Source organism: Spermophilus citellus (genome assembly GCF_964194105.1).
Source record: "Spermophilus citellus genome assembly, chromosome: X".
NCBI classification, from domain to species: domain Eukaryota; kingdom Metazoa; phylum Chordata; class Mammalia; order Rodentia; family Sciuridae; genus Spermophilus; species Spermophilus citellus.
In genome coordinates this window covers 70,369,674-70,389,771 of record NC_138190.1, presented here as the reverse complement: position 1 = coordinate 70,389,771, position 20,098 = coordinate 70,369,674, and the positions used below count along the sequence as shown (strand labels likewise).

At 46.3% G+C, this 20,098-nt stretch overlaps 2 protein-coding genes across 2 annotated transcripts in view; both read left to right on the top strand.

Moving 5' to 3' along the window:
• The window catches only part of KIF4A (kinesin family member 4A), a 137,858-nt gene extending 132,714 nt beyond the window's left edge, over positions 1-5,144 (top strand). The window contains exons 29-31 of the mRNA XM_081278116.1: positions 585-701; positions 4,229-4,351; positions 4,603-5,144. Coding sequence (XP_081134242.1) covers positions 585-701; positions 4,229-4,351; positions 4,603-4,806 — 444 coding nt within the window. The 3' untranslated portion in view covers positions 4,807-5,144. The remainder of the gene's footprint in view (positions 1-584; positions 702-4,228; positions 4,352-4,602) is intronic.
• A 5,545-nt stretch (positions 5,145-10,689) lies between these two features.
• Positions 10,690-18,973, top strand: GDPD2 (glycerophosphodiester phosphodiesterase domain containing 2; the record flags this gene model as incomplete). The annotated part of the gene is made up of 13 exons (XM_081277658.1): positions 10,690-10,770; positions 10,969-11,028; positions 11,453-11,551; positions 11,722-11,815; positions 11,958-12,103; positions 12,221-12,303; positions 12,416-12,566; positions 15,006-15,227; positions 15,422-15,570; positions 18,197-18,344; positions 18,489-18,571; positions 18,809-18,837; positions 18,921-18,973. The coding sequence occupies exons 1-13, from the start codon at positions 10,705-10,707 to the stop codon at positions 18,971-18,973; spliced, it is 1,383 nt and encodes a 460-aa protein (XP_081133784.1). The 5' UTR covers positions 10,690-10,704.
• Positions 18,974-20,098: the final 1,125 nt, after the last annotated feature.

Below are 20,098 nucleotides of genomic sequence, written 5' to 3'. Positions count from 1 at the left end.
CTAAGTTTGATTCTCAGCACCACATGTAAATAAATATCCATCAACAACTAGAAAAAAATATTTTTTTAAAAAAGAAATCTAAGCCAGGCATGGTGGTGCATGCCTGTAATCCCAGCGCCTTGGGAGGCTGAGGCAGGAGGATAGTGAGTTCAAAGCCAGCCTCAGCAAAGGCATGGCCCTAAGCAACTCAGTGAGACCCTGTCTCTAAATAAAATAACAAAATAGGGCTGGGGATGTGGCTCAGTGGTCAAGTGCCCCTGAGTTCAATCCCCAATACCAAACAAAACAAAAAAGGAGTCCATCAATCACCTTGCATTATTATTGCTATCCCTCATTTCTCTTTCAAGTATACTATTCAAAACAGAAAATGGATTTGCCAAGCATGACATGTTCTCAGTTAAACCTGTGGTAGTTATTGGTGATCATTATTTCACAAAAAGAGATGACTGAAGAGATTGAAGTTTGATAGAGATGATGGTACTTTCCATTTCTTTTCTATACAGGCTTGCAAGTGAAGGGAAGGCACTTTAAACTAGGCTTCTAATCCTTTCAGTAATGTGTCTTTCCACAAACTTGTTTTGTAGTGTTCCTGCAAGGGCTGGTGTGGAAACAAGCAATGTGGGTGCAGGAAGCAAAAGTCAGACTGTGGCATAGCCTGTAGCTGTGACCCCACAAAGTGTCGGAACCGCCAGCAAGGCCAGGTAGGACCAATACCATTTCCCCTCAACCATTACCCCTCACCATTCCTGCCTCAGTCTGGCTGGGCACAATTCAGGAGCCACTTGTCAAAAGAAACTAACTTTATTTTTAGAACTACAAACGCCAAACAAAACAGCTCCTCAGGAAAAAACCCTCAGAGCCCAACTGCCACCACCGGCTTCCCACATGCCTCTCACCCCCACACAAACCTCACCACCTCCCACAGTCCTCCTGCTCTTGAGGCTGATTGGCTGGGCGGAGCCAAAGAAGTCCCCCAATGAGCAGCTCCGTGGAGGAGCCAATCAGCTAGATGTTGCTTGGGCCACTGTGAGCCAATCATCAGCTGGCAGTCTGAAGGGCAGGGAAACAGCCCAATGAACATCACCGCAGAGGAGCCAATCAGCTAGATGTTGCTGGGGCTGCTGTGAGCCAATCATCAGCTGGCAGTCTGAAGTTTGCTGGCAGCTGGAAGTTTGCTGGGGCCCCTTTGGCTGTGGCTCTCAACAATTCCCTCATGATTCCCACTAGTTTCCAACCTCTTTCTGCCTTCTACCCTGCAACCTGTAGTCTCCTATATAGCTCTTCCTACCCTTCTCCTACTCTCTGCACCCAGAAAACAGGCATAGTCTTTAGTCCTTTCTCCCTGCTCACCTGTCCACACACCCCCTTCAGAAACCTCAGCTCTTCCCATGAGATTTCTAAGTGTGCAATTGTAAAGTTTCTGTACACTTTCAGAGGCAGGGACACGGAACAGAAAAGCAGGCATTTACAGGCATATATACATGCAGGATCAAACTAGTCCAAAGGCTTAGCTGGAACTGTAAGAGCCACGTGCTGAGCTGGCAACTTCCAGGAGAGAAGTTAATCCTTCTGACATCTTGAGTCATTAGTTATTAGACCCTCTCCATGGGAACCAGCTATTCCATGGCTCTAGGAGAAGACCCACAGGCTCTTCTCGGACTATTCCCTGAAGACCTTAAAAGAGCATGCTACAGGGATACTGCCACATCGATGTTCATAGCAGCACAATTCACAATAGCTAGACTGTGGAACCAACCCAGATGCCCTTCAATAGATGAATGGATAAAAAAACGTGGCATTTATACACCATGGAATATTACGCAGCACTAAAAAATGACAAAATCATGGAATTTGCAGGGAAATGGATGGCACTAGAGTAGATTATGCTAGCCAGATGCCCTTCAATAGATGAATGGATAAAAAAAATGTGGCATCTATACACAATGGAGTACTATGCAGCAATAAAAAATGACAAAATCATAGAATTTTCAGGGAAATGGATGGCACTAGAGCAGATTATGCTTAGTGAAGCTAGCCAATCCCTAAAAAACAAATACCAAATGTCTTCTTTGATATAATGAGAGCAACTATGAACAGAGTAGGGAGGGAAAGCAGGAAGAAAAGATTAACTTTAAACAGAGACATGAGATGGGAGGGAAAGGGAGAGAAAAGGGAAATTGCATGGAAATGAAGGGAGACCCTCATTGCTATACAAAATTACATATAAGAGGTTGTGAGGGGAATGGGAAAATAAACAAGGAGAGAAATGAATTACAGTAGATGGGGTAGAGAGAGAAGATGGGAGGGGAGGGGAGGGGGGATAGTAGGGGATAGGAAAGGTAGCAGAATACAACAATTACTAATAGGGCATTATGTAAAATTGTGGATGTGTAACCGACGTGATTCTGCAATCTGCATTTGGGGTAAAATTGGGAGTTCATAACCCACTTCAATCTAATGTATGAAATATGATATGTCAAGAGCTTTGTAATGTTGTGAACAACCAATAAAAAAAAGGAAAAAAAGAAAATGTGATATATACACACAATTATGAATGAATAAAAATGGGGCATATATACACAATGGAATATTACTTGGCAATAAAAGAATAAAATCGTGGCATTTGCAGGTAAATAGATCGGAGTTGGAGAAGATAATGCTAAGTGAAGTTAGCCAATCCCCAAAACACAAATGCTAAATGTTTCTCTGATATAAGGAGGATGATTCATAGTGGGGTAGGGAGGGGGAGCATGGGAGGAATAGACAAACTCTAGATAGGGCAGAGGGGTGGGAGGAGAAGGGAGAGGGCAGGGGGTTAGAAATGATGGTGGAATGTGATGGACATTATTATCCAAAGTACATGTATGAAGACATGAATTGATGTGAATATATTTTATATACAACCAGAGATATGAAAAAATTTGCTCTATATGTGTAGTATGAATTGTAACCCATTCCAAAAAACAAAAAGAATGAAAATTTAAAAAAAAGAGAGAAGACCCACAGGAACCAGGTCTCTCTAATAGTCATTGTGACTCTTACTGTATTATGTAAATGTAGCTATCTTCCTTTTTTTTTCCTCCCAGGATACCAAAATCAGGGCAACAAAATGTGCCCTGAAAAGAATAGTACCAAGCAGATCAGATCCCTGTACTTGCCTTACACCTACCTATGTCCATGGCAAAACTTATTGCTACAACTTTCCATAGGACATAAAATAAGTCTACCAAGTGTAGTCTAATGATCATTCATCATGCATTTCTTGACCAACTACACATAAACAGTTTTGCCATGGGTCTTCTATTAAAATACTTAAAAGATAGGTAAGCATCAGAGAACTAAAGCAGCAAGCTAGAGATAAAGATAAGAATCATAGAAGTAGTAAGGACCTTATTTCCATGGTTTTTCATTTTGGTTTTTAGAGTCCTGTAGTTGATCATTACATGGAAGGGCTTCTGGGCTAACAGGTGTGGCCTGAAGGGGCTCAAACACATTTCAGCCAAATTTATTTATTCATATATTGGACTTCCTCTTAGGATTTCAGTTATAAAAACTACTGGTCTAGTCCATTGCTTCCATGTTACAGAAAAGAAAACTAAAGCCCAGAGATAAGTTTAAGTGACTCACTTGATTAGATGCCAGGCTTTCTGACTCTTAATCCAGGCCTGTTTCTATAACAACAGGCTATATAATTCTAATCCAAGTTCTACACAGAGTCACTTTGTTACCTAAGCGACTTCTCTCTTGGACATAGTTTCCTTACCTAAAAGAAATACTAATACAGGCAACACCCTATAGTGGTGCTATCATAGATTATAGAGAGGAGAAGTTTAATCAAAGAAATGACCCAAGGGCTGAGGATGTAGCTCAGTTGGTAGAGAGCTTGCCTTACATGCACAAGACCCTGGGTTCAATCCCCAGCAACAACCAAAAAGAAAGAAAGACCAAGACTTGGCCTTGTTTGAAATCTAGCCTTGTGTCCTGTGCTGCTATCCTATTGAGACCTCTGCCTCAGAGGCTACCCCCAAGCATTGCTTCATTCCTTCAGGGACAGAGCATGTCAAGCTCTATGACCACCCAGGCGTGGTCTCCCTAAGACTTGCCTAGATTGACCAGTCAAGCTTAGATTGACTGATTAGAACTGGGACCTCCCTGGCTAGAGAGGAGCATACTGATTTTGTAACTCTGGTAGCCAAATTTAGAATATGCCCATCTGGCTGATTCTCAGGATAGCTTGGGCACTGTTGAACGGACCCAGGATTCCGAAGGCTCCTTCAAACTGGAGGATCCCACAGAGGTGACCCCAGGATTGAGCTTCTTCAACCCCGTCTGTGCCACTCCCAACAGCAAGGTAGGTTGGCTATAAGGCAGGCACTGGAAAACTATATTAGCATCCATCACTGCACTAGCTATGACAGAGTCTGATTTGAAAAAAATTATTATCTACTTTCTGGGAACTGGAAATTGGGCATTGACTGGAGTGGTTTGTTTGTTTATTTAATAGAGCAATCTTAGGGGATACCAATGTATTACTGGGAATTTGTTAAGCGTTTGTACTGCCTCTTTCCAAAGTCTATTCAAACTTGTGTCTGTCCTTCCTAGATTTTGAAAGAGATGTATGATGTGGAGCAGGTGCTATTAAAGAAGGTTACTCCAACTATACCCTCCTTGGACCTCCCAGAACTGAAACATACAGCAACAGAAGCCCGAGAAAATAAGGCTCCAGGGAAGAAAAAGAAGCGAGCTCTGGCCAGCAATACCAGCTTCTTCTCTGGTTGCTCCCCTATTGAAGAAGATGCCCACTGAAGCTGAAGTCACCATTTCTACCTCGTCTGCCTTAGAAGACATTTTCAGGTTGCAGCCAACAGGGGTTTTCTAATGACTTCTCTGGATTTCAGATTTCTTGCTGTTAAGAAAAGAGACAGAGTGATACTAAAGGGAAGGGGAAGTTTGTTGAATGTTGACCCTTAGTCTCCAGCCCCTTCCCAGACGACTACTCTTTCTTCTCCAAAAGGTGCTGAGCCACCTACTGAAGAGAAAACCAACTGACCTTCCAATGACTCATCAGGAACCAGTCCTCAGCACAATCTAGCTTTTTTTTTTCATTTGTGAGCAGTTATGTCTGTCTCCTGATGGAGATGAGGCCAAGGCTTTCCCCTATAAATTGTCTCAGCTTAATGGAGGAGCCTGGCCCAGGATGGAGGCTTGGCTCAAACTCTTTACCCCACCTCAAGAATGGGCAGGGATATTTATTGCCCTGAGTATGGATTTTAAGTATTTTAACAGGACCCTTAATTGTCTTCCATGTTACTTAAGTAAATAAAATATTTTTAAATGTTAAATAAATAAATAAAATTTAGCCCATCTACTGTTTGGGAAGATCCTTTGGTGCTAGATAGAGAAACAAAATTCAACCTGTGTTCCCTAGCCCCTAGGAAAGCTGTAAGGATATTGATTAAAAGTTCCTGATGGGACTGAGACTGTAGCTCAGTGGTAGAGCGCCTGCCTCACATGTGTGAGACACTGGGTTCAATCCTTGGCAACACATAAAAATAAATAGATAAAGATATTGTGTCCATCTACAACTAAAAATATATTTTTTAAAAAAGTTCCTGAACCTACCTTTTGGGGGAAGTTGCTTACCACTTTTTTTCTTTTTTGCAGTGCTAGGGAATGGAACCTAGGGCCTCACATGTGCTAAGCATGAACTCTACCACTGTGTTACACCACCAGCCCACCCTGTCTTTTTGTATAGCTACTCTCTTTCTCAGAGGAGAGTATAGGTTACCATATTTTATCTTATGTTGAATTTGCTACCCTAAGAAACTCGAATAACAGTAGCAAGGCCAGTGGCCAGACCTCCACTCTAAAATCTGCCTGCCTCCAGATCTGGGAGGAAGGAACTACATTTATTAAGCATCTCCATGTTCCTGCCATAATTTTACTTGCTCCTCACAAAAAATGCTTATTTTGCTGATGAGGAAACAGTGTGTTAGTCAGCTTCACAGCAGAGATAATCAGTTTCTGAAGAGAATGGGTTTATTTTAGCTTATAATTTCAGAGGTTCTACTACAAAGTTTGTTGGTCCTATTTACTTTGGGGCCTGGAATGAGGCAGCATATCATGGTAGAAGCATATGGTGAAGCAAAACTGCTCACCTCATGGCCAGAATGCAAACAAGCGGAAGAACCTGGGGTCCCACTGTCCCCTTCAAGGGCACATTCCCAATGAACTGAGCACCTTCCACTAGGCCCCACCTCTTAAAGGTTCCACACCTTCCCAAAGAGTGCCACAGGTTGAGAACCAAGTTTTAACACATGAGCCTTTGAGAAACATTCCAGGTCCAAAGTATAGCACTGATGTACAAAGAAGTTAGGTAACTTATCTAGAATCATAAAGTTTGGAATAATAAAGCTAAGACCTCAACCTATCTGATGTGTGACTTTTTTTTTTTTTTTTTGGTGCTGGGGATTGAACCCAGACATGCTTTACCACTGAGCCACATCCCCAGCCCTTTTTAATTTTTATTTTGAGACAGGGTCTCACTAAGTTGCTTTGGGCCTTGCTAAGTTGCTATCGCTGGCCTCACATTTGTGATCCTCCTACCTGAGCCTTCTGAGTCACTGAGATTATAGATATGCACCATCATACCTGGCTAATGTATCACTTTCTAATGCCCTGCAGCCCAATTTCTTGGTGTGGGACCACACTGCTGTTCAGTTCCAGGACAGAACAATGCTGACTACTTGCTTTCTCCTTTCAGAGTGTTCTCCATCTCTGCTTAAAGCTAAAAGGGGGCCAGCCCTGGAACATCATACACAGGTTCCTGATTGGACTGTAGCCTTTTGGGAGTTCAAAGCCCAGGGATTCATATTTGTGCATATTGAATCCCAGTTACAAAGCTCCCACACCATCCCCAAGAACTTAAAAGCTGAGACTCTAGAATCCACCACAGTCTAAGCAAAGGAAATTGAACAACAACCTGCCTAGAATGAAGCCTGCCGAGGACTGGGTGACCCACTGGCCCTCCCTGGCCTCCTGCCAGCAAGCAGCCCTGCTTCTCTTTGCATTTTAATTCTGAGAGAGCAAGGGAGCCTCTGCCATTGCCAACTAGAGCCTCTGGATACAATGAAAAGGCAGAGAGGGAGGGGGCCAGCTCTTGGCAGAGGAGAGCCAGTCTTCCTTCTCACTGTTTGAAATCCAGTGCCTGTAGGGGGAGGGGAAGCTGGCTTATCCCTAGAGACAATATTCTTTCCCACCAACACTGTGCTAGCCCCTGGACCTCAAGTCACTGCATCAGCCAGAATGCAGAGAGGGTCAGCCCATCAAGCCAGTCCCCAGCCCCTAGCCCATGCCAACCTCTGTGCTTTACACTAAATTAACAACTTGCTAGGCCACCCTCTCCTGCTGATGCTAGAGTAACAGCATCTTCTGTGTGTGTTCATCTTCCAAAAAGCCTGAGACCTCAACATACTATACAATCCTCACAGTGATTATGAATCACATAGAGACTTGATGCTCTGGGGATATGGCAGCAGGAATGATACAAGCCTCAGCATGACCTGAATGAACATCTTGCGTGGAGTAGCGAGCCAAGGAACAGGCTACTGTCACCCCAGATCCACAAGGACCCTAGGGACCCCTGGTCCAGAAACAAAGCAACCTGTTACCCCGAATTCAGGAAATAGCTTTCAACTACAAGTCTTAGTGATGTACCTTGCAAAATTAAAAGTAGGAGCCCAAGAGGGAAGACAGGCAGGCTAACAAATCAAAGCTGTATGCCCAGGGAGCTTGAGACTGGATGCTAGCTAGACTTCTTCACACAAGCGTGTTTCCAGGGGGCTAGCAGGGCCCCTTCTCACTGCCAAGTTGCAAAGTTGCGTGGTCACCTCCCCCCTCCCAGCCTCCAGCTGCCGCTAGTGCCCTCAGCCCTCGCCTCCCTGAGCCAGGACAAAGCCCTGGCAGTGACTGGGAGGGGAATAGGAGGAGGGACAGAGAGATGGGGAAGGCTGCACAAAGGAATTCCTCGGCCCCAAGCCCCCTGACCGCCAGCGAGTAAAGAAGCAGAGCTGCTCTCCCTCCCACTTGCTTCCTCCTGTCTTCCCACCCTGGCCAAGCCAGGCCATAGAGCAGCAGCAGGCCTTCAGAGAGGACCCACACATCCTCCTGTAGGTGGCAACAGTGCCACCTGTTTGACCGGTGGGGCTGAGCCAAGGACTGGAAGAGGGAGGAGGCAGACAACTCGGAGTGGAGCTGAGAAGCAGTGCAGAGACCAGAGCAGAGCTGCCGCTGAGATAAGGTGTGAGGGCTTGGGAAGGCTGGGGGCTACAGGCGGGAGCTGGGAGGTGAAGACTGGTTCCACCGGATAATTACCGGGCCCAGGGATAGAGAAGAGCCCTTGTCAGATCCCCTGCTTGGGGTTCTCAGGCTGCTCAGATCCTACAGGTAGCTCCTGGAGGGAGGTGGGAGTCTAAAAGGCAATCTGGGGTGCAAGGGTAGGACCCTAGGGGAGGCAGAGGTGTGGATCAGAGCCTAGAGCAGGCTACAACAGCCCAGGGGCCTTACTCTGGGTTGGCTGACTCCTGGGAATGGGTTCAGGGAGGGGGGAGAGATTTCCTTCCCCCCAAGTCTAACCCCCCACTCCCCCGCCCCATCCCTCCTTTCCTAAGGTGAGCATAGAGTAAGGGGGTCAGTTAAGGAGCAGCCACACCCATCCTCCTTGAAGAGGCCCAGCCACTGTATTTTCCCCTAAGATTCCACAACCTCAAGGGAGCCTAGATGGCAAAGGGTCCTGTTTCTTAGACCACACAAACATACACACACACACACACACACACACACACACACACACACACACACACTTTAGATGTAGTCAAGAGCTCCTTCACATACTCCAAGTCATCTAAAAACCCATTCATCCTGACAGCCACTGGTGCACACATGCATACGTACCCTAACAAATTGCACACACTCTCATGTAGAACCATAATCACATATCCAGCCCACTAGAGGATCAGCCAGACCCAGAAGCCCAAGGCAAAAGGAGCCCCTGCCCCAAGACAACCACACCCCCACATACACACCTTTGCCCTGTGTGTGTTGTACTTTCACCGAAGCTAACTTAGAGGGTGGGGCGGGGAAGGCGGGGTGTGACTGGGCAGGATGACTGGGCAGGAAAGGACAAGACTAGGGTGGGAGGGCTTGGATTTTCTAGAAGTGTGCAGATACAAAAATGGTTCCTTTAGAAGTCTGGAGGTGACCCAGGCAACCTGTTCCCCCTCAAAGCTTTCTCTTATTGGCAGTGCCCCCTACCCCCTGGGAAGTGGACACAGAGAATCTTTCAGTCAGGGCTTTGTGGTTTGTACAATCTCTGTATCCATAGCAACTAGCCAACTAGCTAGGCCTCCCTTAGCCCCAGGTCAGAGCTGGAACCTCTGCTTCAGGTTACTCCTGCTTCCTGGGGTGGAAGGTAACTTAACATGGGGCTGCCTCAAGCTTGGCCAGATCTGCCTCAACTTGCTGAACTGAGTTTGCCCCACCCTGGGGCAGTTTTCTTGAGTTTCCACCCTGGGTAAGCACTCCAACCCCAGAGCTGGATGCAGTTAAATAGGGAGGAGCTGGAGAGAGTGGGTATGCATTCTGCCTGCAAAAAGGTTGGACCTCCTGGGTGTCCCACTGACCTTCCAGGTATGGAGAATCAAGGGGACAGAATGACCCCAGAGACTCTTTGCCAGGCATGGAGCCACGGTTATTCACCTCATACAATCCAGCACTTTGGGCCGAGACCTCCCTCCGTTGCTGAGCAGCGGCCCAGAACTGCCCCTCCCACGGGCTCCTCAGATGTCTGGGAGGGAGGCTGGGATATGCCCTCTGCCAGGGTCCCTGATGGCCGAGTGTCCCTTCCCCCAGGCCTTCACCATGGCCCCTGGCTGCTGTTCCGTCTGGGCCCGCTGCCTCCACTGCCTGTATAGCTGCCACTGGAGGAAATGCCCCAAAGAGAGGATGAAAACCAGCAAGGTGGAGTAGGGTTGGGGGGGAGGCTGGAAGGCAGAAGGCAGACGCTGATCGGAGGGGATAAGGAGGCCAATTATGCTCCTAGGCAGCTGGGAGGAAGGGGTTTTTCTCTCCCCAGAAAGAAAATCTCCCTCAACTATGGAAAGAGCAGCCCAGAGCAGAGCAGCCCAATGCGTGGCAGGAAGCTCTCTTGAGCTGCCACCCATTGGGGACTCTGAGCGCGAGATGGGGATCCATCATCTGTGAGCTTCTCTCCTGCCCCTTTACAGTGCGACTGTATCTGGTTTGGCCTGCTCTTCCTCACCTTCCTCCTCTCCCTGGGCTGGCTGTACATCGGGCTCATCCTTCTCAATGACCTGCACAACTTCAATGAGTGTGTCATGGGCCCCACCCTTTCCTCAGCATATATGTCAACCTACTCCCCTCCCTAGGGATCCTTGGGTGCTCAGCCTTAACCATTGATCATTGACCAGCCCTAGCTCTCCTACTCTCCAACCTTCTTAGAAAATCCTTCCATGAGATCTCCCCAGTCCTTGGAGCCCTGGCCCCATGGACTTTCCCTCACTCCTTCTGGTCCTCCTGGATCCACCCACCCCAAATCCCCTCAGGTCACTAATGAGAGCCCTTCCCCCACTTAGACACCTCCTTCTCCCCTCCCACAGATTCTTATTCCGCCACTGGGGACACTGGATGGACTGGTCCCTGGCATTCCTGCTGGTCATCTCTCTACTGGTCACATATGCATCCTTGCTATTGGTGGGTAAAGAGACAGCCAACCTAACCCTGACCTCAGCCCTTCTTTCCTGCTCACCTCTGCCCTCTTGTTCTCATCCTGGCCACTGAGGGGAGAAGGATAATTCTTGGGTGGGAGGGAGGTTCTAGAATGCAAAACCCTTTATAGTGACCTTGCCCTGCTTTTGGCACCTCCTAAGTCCTACTACCCTCTACCCCTAGCTCCTGGCCCTGCTCCTGCAGCTCTGTGGACAACCTCTGCATCTGCACAGTCTCCACAAGGTACAGTGAGGGTGATAGTGAGTGGGAGAGGGAGACACTAGGCCCAGGGCTTGGCTGGCTGTTTGCTGAAGACTTCATTTTTGTTTTTATTTTTGTTTTCTTTTTTATTTGTTCTGTTTAGATATATATGACAATAGAATATATTTTGAAATATCATACATACATGGAGTATAACTTAGGATCCCATTCTTGTGGTTGTACATGATGTGGAGTTTCACTGGTCATGTATTCATATTGAAGACTTCATTTGTATATCCATGGGGTCAAGCTCAGATCCTGAAACCCAGTATATTTATTGAGTCAAAGAAGGAAAGCTGATGTGTCAGAGGAAGGGAGAGATCCTGTCTCAACAGAGGGAGGGTCAGCCCAGGTAATCAAAAGTCCAGGTTGACAAAGAGAGACCCATTCATCCCTGACCCTTCAGGTGCTGCTGCTCCTCGTTATGCTTCTTGTGGCCACTGGCCTTGTGGGACTGGACATCAAATGGCGACAGGAGTGGCATAGCTTACGTCTGTCACTGCAGGTGAGTGGCAGATCTCCAGTGGATGGCGTGGCCTGTGGCCAATCCCAGAATATACTGCTTCCTGGTCCCCCCAAACTGCAGGTGGCTCTGAACTCCAACAGTCAGGCCCTAAGAGAGGAGGGAGAAGGGCACTAGGAAGAAGAGCCCTGCTCACCAGCTCTTGTCCACAGGCCACAGCCCCATTCCTTCATATTGGAGCAGTCGCTGGAATCACCCTCCTGGCCTGGCCTGTGGCTGATACCTTCTACCGTATCCGCCCAAGAGGTGCCAATTACACCCCCCCACTCATCCTCTTTGGCTATTAGTGCTTCTGCCTCCTGCTGCTCACCCAGTTTGTACCTGCACTCTGCCTTCTCTCTAGAGCTCCAACAATGCCTTTCCCCAAAGTCTGTCCTAATCCCCACAGGTCCCAAGATTCTGCTACTGTTCCTATTTTCTGGAGTTGCCCTGGTCATCTACCTGGCCCCCCTATTCATCTCCTCACCCTGCATCATGGAACCCACAGACTTACCCACTAAGCCTGGGCTGGTGGGACACCGAGGGGCCCCCATGGTGAGTAACGGGCAAGATTCTGGGAGAGCAAGGAGAATCAGCTCCTGTACGTTGCAGGGGCCAGGCCTGTAGGTCCCCAAACTCCCGCCCTCCCCTATTACCACCTCTCTTTCCCAGCTGGCCCCCGAGAACACCCTGATGTCCCTGCGGAAGACTGCGGAATGTGGAGCTGCTGTGTTTGAGACTGATGTGATGGTCAGGTGATGGAGGGTGGGGCTCAGGGGATTTGGGGGCTGAGGGACACAGGGCAGGAGCTTGGGAAAAAATGAACAGCTCCAGAGCTTGACCCTCTGATGCCCCTTATGCTCTTAGCTCCGACGGGGTCCCATTTCTCATGCATGATGAGAAGCTGAGCAGAACCACAGATGTAGCCTCTGTGTTCCCAGCCCGAACCACAGCCCACAGCAGCGAATTCTCCTGGGCTGAACTAAAGAGACTCAATGCTGGGGCCTGGTTCTTAGAGGTAAGGAGAGCATACTAGAAGAGGCTGCCATCTGCAGGGACACTTGGAGAGGGCAGGGTTCAACCCACTAATAAGCATCTGCTGAGCCATACACTGGCCCTTAGAAACACAGTGTCTGCCCTTAAGTCACTCCCATCTAGTAAGGAAGAGAGCCCAGGCAGCAGACAGGTAGAATAGGAAATCTAGGACCATAAAAATATTTGTCTTAGCTATGCAGTGGCACACACCTATAATCCCAGCTATAAGCCAGGCATAATGGCACATGCCTGCAGTCCCAGCAACTAGGGAAGCTGAGGTATGCAAGTTAGAGGTCAGCCTAGATAATTTAGCAAGACCCTTTCTGGAAAAAATAGGTTTGGGGAGGGGATTGAGGACATATTTCAATGGTAGAGTGCTTGCCTAGAATGTACAAGGCCCAAGGCCCTAGATTTGATCCCCAGCAACACACACACACACACATACACACACACACACACACACACACACACACAGAGAGAGAGAGAGAGAGAGAGAGAGAGAGAGAGAGAGAGGCCAGAGACCAGGGATGTAGCTAAGTGGTAAAATGTCCACTGGGTTTAAAAAAAAGTGAGGGAAGAATGTAATCCTAGTTACTCAGGAGGCCAAAGCAAGAGAAGTAAATTCAAGGCTAGCCTGGATAACTTAGCCCTGTTTCAAAATGAAAATTTTAAAAGGGATATGGATGTAGCCCAGTGATGATAGATCACTTGCCTAGCAAACATGAGACCCTGGGTTCAATTCCCAGTACTGGGGAAAAAAAAAAAAAAAAATATATATATATATATATATATATATATATATATATCAAGTGACATGAAAGTTTGCTCATAAGATGGGTAAAACAAGGACAGAGAATTCTTTTTGCAGTATTGGGGATGAAACCCAGGGCTTTGTACATACTAGGCAAACACTAAGGTAACCTCTAGCCCTGGCAACAGGGAATTCTAGTCAGAGGGAAGAGCATGTAATAAAAGCCAGAACTATGAAAAAGTGTGTTCCCAGAGGAAAAACGGTGGCTCAATATAATTGGGAGATACAATTCATAGGAGTGGTGGGAAGCAGAGGCTTAAGTCTTACGGGCTTTGAATGTCAGACTCAGAAGTGTGGACTTCAATCCTGTAGGTGGTAAAAAATATTTAAAAGAATACTTTGTTTTTTCAGTTCCTCTTCTCCTGATTATAAAATTAATACTTGTTTGTTATTTTAAAAAAAAGTAAAAATTCAGAGAATCCAGAAATCGAAGTTTCTCATAATCCAACCCATCTGAAATATTCACTATTCACAGTTGGAGATATATAGCTATAGATATAGATATATAGAGATATATAGATATATAGAGATATATTCACATACACATACATATATATGCATATATATAAATGTTACATAAATAGGATCATGACACAGACTTGCAATCAGGTTTTTATTTTTGCAATTTTTAAAAAATTTATATATGATGACATATCAGACTGATTAGGAAGAAGTGATGTCTGAGTTTGAAACCTGGCTCCACCACTTACTAGCTATGTGACTCTGGGCAACATTCCTTAGTCAACTTGTGCATTGGTTTCTTCTTATGAACAATGAGAATAATAGCAGCACCTACCTTATAGGGTTATTGGGAGGATTAAGTCAGTTCCTGCACATGAAGTACTTGGAACACTGTTTTGCACATAGTAAGTACTCAATACAAGTGTTAGATAGCTAACTTTATCCTTGTCATCAAACAGGAAGTGAGGTTTTTCATTGACCATAAGGGAAGGCAAGCAGAACGGCAGGGTCTTGGGATAGCTACTGGGGGAATGGGAGAGGGAACAAATCAAGAGCAAGTGAAAGGCTTTCTAAGCACCACTGAGCAAAAATCAGGACAACAGTGCCAGTAGTGCCACATGCTATGCTCTCCTATGGAAGCACTCAGCCCCCCATTCTAGGGATGGAGGAGACAGTTGAGGAATTGGATCAGGCTTTAGGAATTGTAGGACAAGTGGATCAGGATGGCAGTTGACAGCACTTATGAACAATGGGAATAATAGCAGCACTGAATTCAGAGAATTCAGACAGCACTGTGGAAAAATAATTTCAAGCTATGGATAGACAATGGGTGGGGGATGTAGGTGTAAACAGAAAGGGGCTGAAAGACTGGAAGGAAACCAAAGCGTCAGGATCCCAGAGACCTTCATGAGGCTAAAGAAAAGGTGTAAGGGGAAAAAAAAGGAAGTTGGGATACTAGAAGAGTGGGTAATTAAAATCAAAGAGTAAGGTATAAGATAGTCTGGAAGAAAGTCACAGTTCAGGGAAAGAAAGACCCTGGCTCAGAGGTGGGTAGAAGCTGGACACCAAGTAGGAGATGAGTGAAGATGGTGAGAATGGGGGGAACCTGGAGACTTATTCTGGTGTTGAAAGAATTTTCCTTTTTTATAGAGGCAACCCTTCTGGGGGGCCAAGCAGCTATCAGGCCCTGATCGGAAAGAAGCTGAGAGTCAGACAGTACCAGCATTAGAAGAGCTATTGAAGGAAGCGGCAGTCCTCAACCTTTCCATCATGTTTGACTTGCGTCGTCCTCCACAAAACCACACATACTATGACACCTTTGTCAACCAAACATTGGAGACTGTGCTGAGTGCAGGGGTGCCCCAAGCCATGGTGATATTATCAGGGTTCCCAAGGGACCCCATTTGCCCCTCTTCCCACCCTGCCTACCCTAGACCATGATAATGATTTTAAGGCTGCCCCCACCCAACTATATACCCTATTCAATAGCCAAACCTCTCTGCCCCTGCCCCTATCCCAATCCCTATGTCTTCCTCATCTTCATGCCCATCTTTCCTGAACCACAGGTCCTTTGGCTACCAGATGAAGATCGGGCTAATGTCCAACAACGTGCACCAAGAATGCGCCAGATATATGGACAGCAAAGAGTCAACATAACTGAGAGGCCCCAGTTTCTCAACCTCCCATATCAAGACCTGCCACTGTTAGATATCAAGTGAGTGCCAGAGAAAGGAACCCAGAGGACCCAAAAGTTTACTACCAGGGAAGAACCAATGCAGGGAGGGCCAGGGTTATTCATTTATTCACTTATACAACATTCACTTATACAAGATGTTGTATAAGTGAATGAATGAATAACCTTGGCCCTCCTTGCATTTGTCAAACACTTGCTGTGTATCAGGTATTGCAGACTTTGGGGACATAAACATGAATAAGATAGAGAAGGTCCATTCTTTGGTGGAGTTTGCATACTAGTGAAAGAGACAAATAAGCCACTTGAAATACATGCATATTGGGTAGTGATAAGTGTCATGAAGAGAAAATACAGAGATGCAGTAGTCATTAGGGCTCAGAATAAGGAGATGGTACATAAGGCAGGGTTGCTACATTAGGAAGAGTGACTAAAGAAGTGATGTCTGAGCCAAAATCTGAGTGGTCACAAGGAACTAACTATGAGAAGAGATGCAGAAAAGCATGGATAGCAGACTAATGAGCAAGGTGAAGGTGAAACTAGAGAGAGAGGCAGGGGGAAAATTGGGCAGGGCCTTGTAGACCATGAGAAATACTTTAGCTTTTATTCTATGGTGAATGGATCATTTTAAGAGAGGATGAATCTGCTGGGTGCAGTGGCACACACCTATAATCCCAGCGGCTCCCGACGATGAGGCAGGAGGATAGAGAGTTCAAAGCCAGCCTTAGTAAAAGTAAGGCACTAAGCAACTCAGTGAGACCCTCTCTCTAAATAAAATACAAAAATAGGGCTGGGGATATGGCTCAGTGGCCGAGTGCCCCTGAGTTCAATTCCCAGTATCCCCCTAAAAAAAAGATTAATCTAAAAGAGAGAAAGAGATGGCAGTGTTCCAGATGTGAACTAGGCCTCAGAAGCTGACCAACCCAGTAAACATGAAGGACTTCAAAGCATGAGGTTGCTAAGGGCTCATAATGTCCTTGTGCTCAATTTTTTTTAAATGTGAACTATATAATGGTTTAGTTATCATAAGTGTTTCTTTTTTTAATATTTATTTTTTAGTTTTCGGTGGACACAACATCTTTGTTTGTATGTGGTGCTGAGGATTGAACCCAGGCCGCACGCATGCCAGGCGAGCATGCTACCGCTTGAGCCACATCCCCAGCCCCTATCATAAGTGTTTCAAGGGCCTTTCCTTAAGTTGTCACCTTGGAGGGAGATAGGACATAGAAACCTGCACCTTAGTTTTGTCCTGATCAATGTCGACTGCTCTCATGTTTCCAAAAGATGTGTATTGTTAATTATTACACTGACGATGGAATCAAAGCCCTGGAAGGCTAAGTTCTTTAAAATGATAGGCCAAACCTATCAAGAAAAAATATAAAAGGGAAGCCAGACATGGTGGCACATGCCTGTAATCCCAGTGACTGGGCAGGCTGAGGCAGGAAGATCACAAGTTTGAGTTCAACCTGGGCAATTTAGTGACAATCTGTCTCAAAATGTTTTAAAAGATGATTAAAATGTTGGGGATATAACTCAGTGGTACAGTACACCTGAGCTCAATTTCCAGTACTATAAAAATAATAACAATAATAATAATTTCAATTACACAAACACTGATATCAGCAGGAATGTGTGAAAAAGACCAGGGATTTGCCTGAACAATGGGCATAGTGAGTCATCAGTGGGAGATGACATTGCCAAAGGCTATTCTGAGTCTAGGCTGCCCTCATGCAGGCATGGTATCCAGAGGCAGGAGGAGATAAGTTTCTTTGCTCAAAGCTGGCGCAAGCTAATCCAAGCTACTTGGGAGGCTAAGGCAGGAGGATTGCAAGTTTGAGACCAACCTCGGCACCTTAATCAGACCTTGTCTCAAAATGAAGACTTTCGGGGTGCTACCAGTGGTGCATGCCTCTAATCCCAGTGGCTCAGCAGTCTGAGGCAGGAGGATCCAGAATCCAAAGTCAGCGTCAGCAACTCAGTGAGGCCCTAAGCAATTCAGCGAGACCCTGTCTCTAAAATATTGAAAAGGGGCTGGGGATGTGGCTCAGTAGCTAAGCGCCCCTGAGTTCAATCTCCAGTATCAAAAAATAAAAATAGATAAAAAGGACTGGAGATGGAGCTCAGTGGTAAAGCACATCTGGGTTCAATCCCAAGTACCAAATAAATAAATAAATATTTACTTGGCTCAAGTGTGTCTGGGAGTTAATGTTCAGAAGTTGGCTCTATATTTTCAAAGGAACATTGATAAATTGAAGTGAGATCAAATTTAGAAAGGCATGTAAAGGGAAGGAAATAATAATCCAGGTGCCAAGAGTAATGGTTGAAGGAATTGGGGTTCTTGGCCCTGGAGAAGAGAAGGATCAGAGAGACATCACCTGTGTTCCTCAGACCTCCAATAGGCTGTCATGGACAAATAGGAGAGATACATCTGTGTGGCCCCAGACAGCAAAGCCAGGACTTGTGGATGGAATCCACCAAGAGATAGAGTTCATCTATGCAAAGAAAACCACCTTTGATCAGGGGATGCTATGCAAAGTTAGAACTGAACTGATACCCACAGCATCACTGTAGATTCTAACACAGGAGGCTACCTTCCATGCCTCCTGCACCACTGTTCTGGATGTTCCCTGTCTCTTTTCCACTTCCACAGGGCACTGCACCAGGATAATGTCTCCGTGAACCTATTTGTAGTGAACAAACCCTGGCTCTTCTCCCTGCTCTGGTGTGCAGGAGTGGATTCAGTCACCACCAATGACTGCCAGCTGCTTCAGCAGATGCGTTACCCCATCTGGCTTATTGTAAGGCTCTGGGACTGTCATTGCTCCTCTTCTTCTCTCATCTCTGTTCTCCTTAACCCTGTCCCTCACTTCCTTACTTATTTTCCCCCATATACTACCCTTGGGGATCTGGCCACTGACAGGAGCTTTTTCCTATTTCCATAGTCCCCCAAAACCTACTTAATGATGTGGATCATTACCAACTGTGTTTCTACCCTACTGCTTGTGTGGACCTTCCTCCTCCAAGGGTAAGTGCTTTGTGGGTCCTTACTTTCCCCAGGCCCCTGATGATAGTTCTGATTCTGACCCATATATGCTACCTGGGCCTTGGGGTTTGGTCTGTTCAGTTCCTTTGAGATTCTTAGGTCCTTTCTTATACCACCAAATTGGCTTAAACCTGGGAAAAACAAGTTTGGGGATCCCAGGGTCAGAAGGTCCTGCTTGAAGCTGGCTGAACTTACAATGGAAAGCTTTCCTCCCTATAGGAGATGTGCCAATGAAAGAGAGAGAACTGGTAAGAACACCACCACCTCATTTTCTACTTTAGTCTTCTCCTTGCTCATCCCTATATGACCCAACCTCTTCCCACCTCCCCAGGCTTAGAAACAGCAGTGCTGCTGACAAGGATCAACAATGTCATAACGGATTGAATGTCGTGTGCTGGCCTTCCATCAGCTGGAATCCAAGGCCTATCTTCACTGGTCAATTGCAAGAGAAGAAGAGGGGCTGAAGAGGAATACTCTGGGGTAGTGTGTTGTGGTGCGGGGGAATTTTCCCAAGAGGAGGTTTTGAACCAGGAGAGACCTCTGCCCAGATGGTGGGCATGCCTCAAGCTGCCATGGAATCTGCTGTCCTCAGGGTTTTGACCTGAGATATAGTTGGGGAAACAGTGAGTCATGAGAAGTTTCTCCCAAATTGAAACTAACTTGAGGAAGTAAAAGGAAGGTTGACAAGATAAGGTTTCAGACATGCGTGTGTGTGTGTGTGTGTGTTTACTTAGAAGGCATAGGGTATGTCAGGGTGGCACAGCTTAGAACAGTGGTGGAAAGAGATGATAAAGTGACCTTTCCTGGAGAACTCTAAGATGATGGAGACACAGTCCCCACTCCATGCAGTGTCTCACCTGACCCTTGTGATTTAGCTGCTTTTCTGCTTAAAGCCCATTTAGATATGTAATTATGTGCCTACAGGTAGCTTTTTGCTGTAAACAACCTTTAATTTTTTCTTCAAGACTAGATGGTTCCTGTATCTTGCTTGTCAGTCTGTTACTCAATGAATTTATTTCCCATTTGGTCACAGTCTAATCTTTTCGGCACTAGGACTAGGAGGGTGCATCTTCTATCTCGGGTTGGATGTGACATGATATTGAGGGTTCATCATGGGGATATTCGTGGGTTGGAGGTGGGAGGACAACCACCAGTGGCAATTAAGGACTGACAGAAGCAAGCTGGAAAGTAGCCATCATGGGAAACGGTCCTGGTGGCCCAAGTGAGCTGTGAAGGGTTGCGTTTTGGCTCCACCTTGTGGTCACCCGCCCCAAAAGGAGGGCCGCGTCCGTTGTCACCTTGACGTGTTTGTTGAATGCCACCTGTTTTCCAAGCCGATGGGGACTCTTGTCCTTGACTGCGGACTCCAAGGCACTGTCTGATTTCCATAAGTTTTCGCTCCTCTAGGCTGTGCTCAGGGTTTTGTTTCCGGCCCAGCCTTCCTCTCGAGGAGCAAGTTCCCCAGTGTGATTGCTGCTTGTAACTCCCTGGGCTAAGCAGTGGAGATGG